General features: G+C 41.3%; 1 protein-coding gene across 4 annotated transcripts in view; it reads left to right on the top strand.

Annotated features, from left to right (window-relative positions):
• The window catches only part of Astn1 (astrotactin 1), a 329685-nt gene extending 326395 nt beyond the window's left edge, over positions 1–3290 (top strand). For 2 of the 4 annotated variants that reach the window (XM_011238739.3, XM_011238740.2), the window contains exon 24: positions 17–3285. In XM_011238739.3, the coding sequence (XP_011237041.1) occupies positions 17–254 (238 nt within the window). In that variant the 3' untranslated portion in view covers positions 255–3285. Of the gene's footprint in view, positions 1–16 lie in introns of all 4 variants that reach the window. The other 2 variants (NM_001205204.1, NM_007495.4) reach the window with 1 other exon arrangement.
• Positions 3291–10373: the final 7083 nt, after the last annotated feature.

Genomic DNA, 10373 nt, shown 5'->3' on the forward strand with positions numbered 1-10373 from the left:
TCTCTTTGATCCCTAGGAAAGCAGGCCTCATCCTTTCCCAGCTTGGAGATCTGAGCAGCTGGTGCAATGGACTCCTTCAGGAGCCCAAGATAAGCTTGAGGCGTGGTTCACTCAAGTACCTGGGCTGCCGCTACAGTGAGATCAAACCCTATGGACTGGACTGGTCAGAGCTCAGTCGGGACCTCAGGAAGACATGTGAAGAACAGACCCTGAGTGTCCCCTACAATGACTACGGGGACAGCAAAGACATCTAGCATCATGGGACCAGGAAATAACTGCAGAAATAAAGCAGGGGAGAAGAGGGCAACATCTGGGTTGGTTTGTGGATTCTTAGACATTTTTTAATGGAACACCCAAAGCTCTACAAGTCCCTTCTAAACCAGGAAGAGGGTAGACCTTTGCTCCCTGCAAGATTTGTCCAGTGTGATATTCTCCACCTGCATGACCAGTCAACCCGCCAGCCAGTAGCTTCATGCAGCACTGTTCGTTTTTGTTTTTGTTTTTGTTTTTGTTTTTGTTTTTTTCTTAGAAGATTACCTTGAAACTCACTTTGGTATCCATTGGTTTTGTTCACTTTTTCGCCTTCAGTCAACCCATCAGGATTCTCAAGAGCACTATCCTGCATCCTACAGCAGGTCTAATGTGGAGGCTCTTCTGCCTAATGGGTTCCCAAGTCTATGACACCTGGGGACAGAAGTGAGGGCATAAAGCTTCTGCTGCCTCATGCCCTTGCTCAGGCATTTCTTAGGAAGCATCAGAATGTTGGGAGCCAAGGCATGTACTGAAGAAGATAATAAATGACCCATGCCCTTTTCTCATGGGTTTTCCCCCAGACTCTCTCCTGTTACTGTTTCCACACCTCAGAGGTAAACCTAAGCTCTGTTACAGGACTGTTGGACATAACAGAGATTTAGGTCTCTCTTCCCCCATTTTAAACCAGGACTCCAAGTTCTCGTTGATTTCTGTCCTTTCTTCTAAACAACCTGATCTTTGAGAGGCAGTGAGATAATACCTGTTAAATATGGCTCCAGAGAGGGCTACCTGCAAGATTATTTAGTAGCCTTCACTGTAGGAAATAAGTGGAGTTTATTTAAAAAAAAAAACAGTTGTACATGTCTAGAGTATCATCAGAGTCCTAAGAGCCTTGATTCTGCTTGGTCCCAGGCCTTTTTCCCTGGACAGAAAGGACTTGGCTGTTGTTTGCTTTAGTCCAGGAATGAGATTATTTCTTGTCAGTGTTTTAGTGAACTAAAGCTCTTATCAATCTGAAAAGTACTTCTGTCCGCACTGCCCTCACTAAATTTTCTTAATTATATTGTAAATTTTGACAGCCTATTCTCTGATGAAAATCATCAGTACTCTGTCATTGTCACTGCCTGCCCACCCAACTCTGCCAGTTACTGAAGAGCAACAGAGCCTCTGGAGAGACCTGAACATCTGATGATTGCACATAAGGACTGAGGCTCCATTTGCACACACTGCCCAAGGATGATGATACGGTGAACTAGCTACTAGGAAGCCTAGCCTGTTAGAAACAACCTCATGGGACCAGAATGACTAACAATGACCCAATGTACATTCAGCCAGCTTGCCTTGACTGGAATTCTTCATGTGGAAACACAGCCTTCATGTGGAAGGCTCTATAATTCAGCCACTGAGCCTTATTCATACTTTCCAATTAGGAATAATGACAGATGACATCTGAGGTGTGATGTGTGCTACTATAAATAACAGGAATCTCACAGAACCCCTAAAGAAAGTTCTATTCCTATTCACTATTCTTTTAGTAATGAGGAAAACAAGGAAGTGAGGTGACTTGCCATTCCCCAGGTCCCTCATACACTATATACCCTGAGCTGCAGTGCCTCTAGAACACAGGAGTTTAACTACTCTGTGTTGCCTAAAGCATATGACTGTTGAAGCTCTAAGCTCTACTGGGAACATGCCCAGAGAACTTCACCTTCCTAAGGGACCGTGTACAAATATACAATGAGTCAAAGTACACCCATAGCCTTTGGAGTCAGGGCACCTTTGGTATGCTCAACACTGTGGCACACTAGCTTCCCCACTGATGAATAGGAAGGAAATTCAGTTGCAGGCTGGTCTTATTTCTCTCTTTGCTTCTTTGCAGAGAAATATTGGAAAACTTGCCTTGTACTTTTTGGCCTCAGAGATACCATCACTTTTAGAACAAAACACAGCAGAAAACTTAGCTGGCTTTCCTCTGGCCAGCATAGGGATTTCAGTAAAAGTGCATCCGAAGGAAGCTTGTTCACTATTGCCAGAGAAGAGGATGCTATGGGACAGTGTGGCAGTGTGGACAGCATCCCTTTACTGCCGTTCTTTTTCCACTCTTCTGTTCAATCCTATGAAGAAAAGAGTGTCTTCTTTTGAACAGAATGATAGTGAGACTGTGGATGCCTTCCAGCCCTGTTGGAGATAGGAACTTATGGGCTCAGGAGGGAGGACAGGAGTGATATAATGATCACTACTGTTACCCACCCCATCTTTTATTCCAGACATACTCTCCTCCTCTCTTTTACCTTTATGCCCCATTTTCCAAAGATTTTTCACCTCTCACACACATATCTCCTTTATCCTCCATCTTTCCCCCCTCTTCCCATCGACTGCCTTATTCTTTCAGTGTGCTCTTGTGTTTTCTCTTCAGATGTGTGTGTGTCTATACACACACTCACTCCCAAGCACCACGTACATAGCTCCTATTATTGGAGCAATGTACTTTTGAGTTAAAAACTCCAACATGAATGGATTGGGGGTCGTCTGGAGATGGTTCTACATGTTGCTGGAGGACTTTTACCCTCAGAGAGATCATATCACACCCTGCCAATGATTCTCAGTTTTTGCCTGGAGGAACTGTCTAGAAAGGCTAATGTAATGAAGCCAGTATTAAACCTCATTTCTAAGCTGCCAAACAGGTCTTAAGGGAGCCACTTCTGTCCACCTAACCACCTCCAGCTCTGTGTCCAGCTGAGATCTCTATTGTTTCCTCTTGAATGTCCACGAACCACTGTATAGCATCAGACCCTTAAATGAGTGTGCAATTGTTTCTCTTGAAGTTTGGTCCATTCGTTATTTTTAATTAACTGCACTTCTTGATATTCAAATGTTCTATTAAAAATAATTGTGAAAAACACTCCACTACTGTAGAAGAAAGAGGTGGTACAATGTGACCAACTTCAACTACAACAGTGTTGTTTAAGAGATTTATTGTACGATTATGAAAAATGAAGTAATCGACTAAATAATAAACAAAGCTGTCAGTAAGTGTTGAGTGTGTGGATATTACCTTGTGTCTCCCCATAAAGTGAGTAATCACAGTGACCCAAGGGTGAATTAAGGTTTTAAATGTTACAATTTAGATTCCAAACACTTGGGCTTTGAAGCCATTATCTTAACTAGAAACAAAGAATTGGCTTCCATGGCCAATTATAAACCTACTTTTATGTGGGAGTGATTTTCATCTTCTGTGCTTTCCTCTAAGTAAGCAGTAAGTGGAATGTCTTTGTGGCGTATCCACTGTATTCCAGACACGGAGAGATAAAGCCTTGCCCTGTCAAAGCATGGCCTTCCACACTGAACATATCCCTCTGAGGGGAAGGTAGACTGGCAAAGCAGAGGATGGGAGGGGAGGTGCTGAAGTCTGAAGCTTGTACATCTAAGAAGAGGTTGCAAAAAGGCTATCCCAAATCCATCCTTATGCTTCGCAAAGGCTGTTGAGATTAGCTGCATGTTATGGACCATCTCCTGGTGTACGAGCTCAAATTCTTAATCTTGTTTTCTAGTCTATGGTATGACTTTAAATGTTTATTGTCTGCCAACAAAATATATTCCCTTTCAATTCATCAATAATCAGAGGTTAAGAGACTGGGCTTAATAGAGCCACTGAAAAGAAATAATCGAAGTCTTAGGCTCTGTCCAGGCAGGGATGTTAAAGAGAAGACAGGTTGTGGCAGTGCTGTGTTTTGGCTACAGACTCTTCCACACACCTTACATCTACAAGTGTGTTGTTGTGACTCTTCTTCCCTCAAGTCTGGACAGGTTAATGACTGTTTTGATTTAGGGTGGAAGTGACAGTTGGTGACATGTACATCAGAGTCATAAAAAGGCTTTGAGATTTCAGCCCGCTCGAGGGCTCTTGTACTTGGGGTAGGCAGCCTTCACATAAGAAAACCAAGACTTAGAGATACAGCGATGGTTCAGCAGAGAAGAACACTTTCTCTTCTCTCCGAGAAACTGGGCTCAGTCTCCAGCACCCCTATAGCAGCTCACAAGCATCCATAACTCCAGTTCCAGGGGATCTGACATCCTCTTCTTGCTTCTGCACACACCAGACACACATATAAATATGTTCAGGTAAAATATTCTTATATGAAAAATAAAAATAAATAAATATTTTTTTTAAAAAAAGAAAGAAAACAAAGGCTGCCAAGTTCCTTCTACTCCATGATGGGGAAGTTATATCCTAGCTCTTTATCCACAATGCTCCCTAGGACAATTCTATTGAGAACATTTAAATGAAGCAGTCTGGTAGCTTCAAAACTAGTTCAACTACTGCCAGGAGGGCCATATCTGGGCCTGTGGTCCTATTGAGGCTAGGGTTTGTGTTGATATGGTGGCATGTGTTACCACCAAAGGCTAGTGAATGCCCAGATGTTCATGGTTTGTGCTGCAGCCTGAAAACATGTTGATGTCCATGGACCATGCTGCTTCTGGGAGCCATATTGATGTGAGTAGCCTGGGCTGCCTCCAAGGTCCTTGTCTGGGTCTATGGGCCTACTACAGCTAGGGGTCATGATCATAGTCCATGATATCGCCAGAAACCACATAGAAAATCACGGTCTGTGTTCCTGCTGAGCATGAAGACCAGGGAAGCTACTTTTTCAGTGATACACAGTTGAAAAAGAGGGACATGGCAGGCTTTCTTGATAACCCCTACCCTCATCCCAACCCACAGCCCCTAATCACACCAAAACAGCAGCGTAAACATGAAGTCACTGAAGAGAACTCTTAAAAAGTGCTATATGGATGACGAACTTAGCTCTACACAATTGATGGCTGTTTTTGTTGGGGGTACAGGAGCAGAATGACTCAGTTCTATTTGAGGGGCAGACCACTGAGAGTTTGACCACACCTAGTGCATATGTAGATAACACAAATTGAACTTGTTTTACTTAATTTAATTTTTTTTTATTTCTGGGGGGGGGGTTACAAGGGTGGGGGCAGGCATGGAAGGCTGGGTAATGAGTATGCATGATGTGATGCTTCCAAAGAATCACTAAAAATATTAGGTTAAAAAAAGACTAGTCCTCCTACTTACTGGATAGGACCACCAACTTATACCAAAATGACCAAAAGAGTAGGAATCACTTTGTCAAGCCTGCCCAGAATTCCTGACACTCACCCCAATTATATTAGAGGGTGAAATGATTACATCTGGTAAATATGAAAATCAAATGAGTACTAGTATGTCTATTCAATCTGAGTGAGCATCATACAGATAAGTCATTCCTTGTGTTTAAATTCTCTTAGAGAGGAGAGGAAGCCAATGCAGGCATGACTCTGTAAAAAAGAATGTTTTTACCCATAAACAGCGTCTGTAGTCCATGAAAGAACTACAGAAAGAAAGACGGGATATTGTACCCCAGTGCTTCCAAAAGAGAAAACCTTAACACCATGAAAGGGAAGACATTATATTCAGGGCCAGAAAATGAGAGAGAGAAGAGTCCAGCAAGGAATGAGAAAAGATGTTAGATGGAAAGGGGTTGCTTTCAGCTATTTTATCTGTGCTTTCTATTGCATTTGGAACTTCACAGAAATAGATTTGCCAGTCCATACTACCTATATGCCATGCCCTATGCTATTTTTTTTTATTTTAAGATTTATTTATTTATTATATGTAAGTACACTGTAGCTGTCTTCAGACGCACCAGAAGAGGGCATCATGTCTTGTTACAGATGGTTGTGAGCCACCATGTGGTTGTTGGGATTTGAACTCAGCACCTCTGGAAGAGCAGTCAGTGCTCTTGACCACTGAGCCACCTCTCCAGCCCCCTATGCTAAATTCTTAACTGCATAATATCTTTCAATATTCATCAGAAGTCTGAAAATAATATTTAAGAAAGAGAAAGGGGGTATCTGCATGGAAGTGTAAACATGTCTACCAATGCCCATGTGTCTATGGTGCTGATGTTGTACTTCTACACATTCATTTTTACTTCATTAATTCTTTCTCACATTGGCTTTTTTTCTAAATCATTGCCTGCCTGTCCTATACCACACAAGAGGAGAGGTTAAAGCTGATCCTGTGACAAACAACCATTAGAAAAACAGCTCAATGGAGAATAAATGATGCTTCACTCTACATGAGACTTCTGTCCATCATCTGCTCTCTAGGCTCAGAGAACACTGTGGGAGGTGGAACAGAAAGAATGGGAGAGCTAAAGAATGGGGAGATGTTCAGCAAAAAGGCATTTTCTGTACATAACGTGGCCATTCACTTATGAACTCTGTGCAGTGGACTTGCACAAGACTGGGCCCATCAACACTTCATTATGGATGGGGCAGAGCCTCATGTGGTCTCAGTCTTTTGTGAGATCCTATTGACAGCTTCATTGATGGTTTCCAGGCAGTCATTTTCTTCAATGATGTAGTATTGGTAAGTTTCCTATAGTCTAGTGAGTAACCCACAGATACCTACACTCATGCAAGCAACTCTTATTAAACTCATTGGAATACATACTGAATGAGGATATGAAGGTGGAAGGGGCTTCTTGTTGAAAAGAAGAAACATGGAAAATGCAAAGGGGATGAAAAAGAATAAAGATGGAAATGATTAAAATCCATTCCTATTTGGCTTTCTTTCATTTTTTTTCTCTTTTATTTTTTTCTTTCACATGAGGGTAATACAAAACTGCAGAATTATTATTCTAGCTCTGCATATACCTTGGTGACTCCTTTCGGTCTGTTTCCCCGTATGTTTCCAGAGTTCCATCAATTCTTGGGTAAGAAGAGATAAAAGCCTTCAAGATAACAGAATCAGACATAGACCCAATCCAATCCTGATTTAGATAAACTCTACTACCAGCCAGGCTTCCACCATGAACTCCGATAGTATTATTTTTGCATATGAGTCAATTTATTAGTTGTTCCATTTTAACTAAAGCCTCAACATTGTATGGAAATCACTCTCAGTTCATGTGGGGAATCTGGGAATTGGTTCATGTCTGGACTAATCCAAAATGAGAAAAAAGTAAACATCGTATTCTGGGGTTATGCAATGTGGGTGCTGCAATTAGCTGATTTCCTTACAGATAGACAGGTTTTGACATAACATTTCTTCACCAAAATTGACTATTGTTAGCGCCTATTGTATATTTGCCCACATGGGGTACAAATTAGTGTAATTCATTCCTTACTACCTTTACTAGGAACAGAACCACAGCGATACTCTGTGCCTAATAAGAAGGGCAAGTTCCTTTGTTTTGGATGATTAAAATGTCAAGAGACCCTGAGGCTGTTGTCCCAAGAGTCACTCGCTGTTCTCTGACTTGCCCACTAGACAGGAAACCACCTCAGACCACGTCCTTGTAGTAACCCAGGACTCAGCTTTATTCACATGGATGAAACTAAGGTCAGACAAGCTTTATGTGCCCTTAGCAGCCATTGAACTCTTTTGAAACCATTGCTGGACCTTCTCTGCTCTATTCTTCATCACACAGAATGAACTCTTAGTGATGACATTTCCAGACTCTCTTATCATCTGGCCTCTACTTGGATGTTGGATGTACTTTCAGAAGCTTGGAGGACAGGCATAGGCAGTAAGCTGGGATGTTTCCCTTTCCTCTACCCTGGATGATGTCTCTAGCACCTCTCTAGTGGCCTCTATGTCCTCTCTGTGTCTCCTGTGTCCACAAAGGAGGAGCATCTCTGGATGTTGCCATACCTAGGGTTGTCTTACAATTCTTCATATTCCCTTTCATCTAATTCAGTCTTTCTAGTTGGTGTTACATTTCAAACTTCCTTTATGAAACTACCTAAGATTATTTCTGTTTCCTTGTCTGGAACTTAACTCTTGCATACATTATTGAAAGATAATTACTTACATAGCATTTGACATAAGATATTTGAAAGTGCTTAACTTTTTGAAGACTATCCTGAAGGTTGAGTTTTGATGACAAAAGAGTTTAGTTCTACTTAAACTGTAAAACTCATTGCAGGAATAACAAAGAAGTTGATTAGATATGTGATATGAAGCTGATTGGACATGTGAACTGCTTCTTAATTAGCTGATTTGAAAGCATCCAGATTATGCATATCAGTACTGGTCAGGAAAAGTGATATCTATTAATGTCTAAAGAGTATAGAGATGGTAACTCATGGGGTATGTGCCATGTGATTTCCTACCCTGATTACAGGAACAAAAATGGTAAAGAATATGTGAGATTGTAAATACACAGGGAAATTGAAAACATATGAGTCATATGTTGTATATATCTTATGACAAAACTAAAGTGAATACAGGATCAATGTTCTTTGATAATGGAAACAAAATGAGAGCAAATAACTCGCTTCTGAAATCTTTTGGTCTCGCTGATACATGATAAAAAGTCCCAGGACTCTCCTGAGGTTTTCTGAAAAACCACTTTCATTTCTAAAACTGAATTTTAAGGCATATGAATAGTATGATTTTACTATCAAAAACAAAGCATTTCAAAGGCCCCATTTTTGATACTTGAGCAATGCTTCAGCTAAATTCGGGTTTGCATTTCAACAATAAGAATCTAGTGTAAGGAAATGGTTAAAATATTAGACAGAAAAGCAAAGCAGGACTATTAGAGACAATGAAATAGTGCATGAGTCCTCATAATAACAGCGGAAACAGCACTATCCATTAGGCTGGTAACCAAGGGAAGGTATGGGTGTCTCAGAAACAAGAGCCCCTCAAGGAAGAAAGACGATTCGTTAGTGCTGGAACTACTTTCAGGAATGATAAGGATGAGTCATTAAAAACCCAGATAATAGAGCTGGAGAGATGACTCAGAGGTTAAGAGCACTGTCTGCTCTTCCAGAGGCCTGGAGTTCAATTCCCAGCAACCACGTGGTGGCTCATAACTCTATAATGAAATCTGGTGCCCTCTTCTGACCAGCAGGCATACATGCAGGCCAAAACACTGTATACTTAATAAATAAATCTTGGAGGAGGGTGGGGGGGGGACCCAGATGATAGGAACTGACCATATTGCTGCTGCCATGGTAAAGAGTCCTTGGTGAGATCAGATGACTAGGGCAGCTAGTTAACAGGCAGGATCAGTCGCAGTCCCTCCTCTTTCTAACTGTGTCCCTCTAGTGTACCCACTGAAGAAAACCTCACCTGGGGGCACCTAACAAAAAAGGAATGCAAGCTTGCTTGCAGCATTTCAAAAGCTGCTCACAGAGTTCCAAAGAAGGAATGACACAGTAGCTTACTAACAGCTAAGCAACGTGAAGACTACACAGGAGTCTTACCTTAGAAGGTACTTGGTGCAATGCCGGAAGCATGTCACGTGCTCAACAGTGTGGTGTTCTGGCGCCCTCTTCAAACCTATTCATAATTTCCTAAATGTCATCCCGTGACAACATGGTTGGGCTGAAGAAATCATGTTCCAATTTCACATCATGTATCTTTTTTTATTTTAAATATGGCAAAGGTCTTGTTCAAATTTTTATATTGAACTTCCTTGAAGACGTTTTACTATGTTGCACAAAGCATCTTTTAAAACAATAAATTTTGAAATTGTAATATAATTACAACATTTCAACCTTCCTTCCCAAACTTACAGTTTACTGCACTCTGGTTCTCTATCAGTTTCACAACTTCCTTTTTCTTTAACTGTTGTTGCGTGGGTGCAGGTGTGTGTGTGTGTGTGTGTGTGTGTGTGTGTGTGTGTTATCCCTAAACACGTAAGGCATCTTTACGTCTTTTGTTGCTAAAGATTCTATTGTGTTTAGTCTCAGCTAGTATCAATTATCAGCCCCATAAAAGCACTTTTCATGCTTTCTCTTGTCTCGTTCTCCCAATAACACTGCAAATATGCATTCACAACTATTTCTCTTTTACATACGAGGACTCTTCCAATTGCCAAGGTACGTTTCAATGTAATAAAGCTGTTAAATATGCTACTTTGCGATGCGGCCATGACTTCACTTACGCATAGACTTGTTCAATGTGATGAGATAGAACTAAAGTAACAGTGCAATGCGACTGAGCTGAGTTTTCTGTTTGGTTGCTTTTGTTTAGGAAGGGTAGGGGACATTCAGCTTTACATGCAGAAAAACTTGCGGTGACCAAAAGTCAACCCAAATGCCATAATCGT

Source organism: Mus musculus, chromosome 1, assembly GCF_000001635.26.
Source record: "Mus musculus strain C57BL/6J chromosome 1, GRCm38.p6 C57BL/6J".
Taxonomy (NCBI): Eukaryota; Metazoa; Chordata; class Mammalia; order Rodentia; family Muridae; genus Mus; species Mus musculus.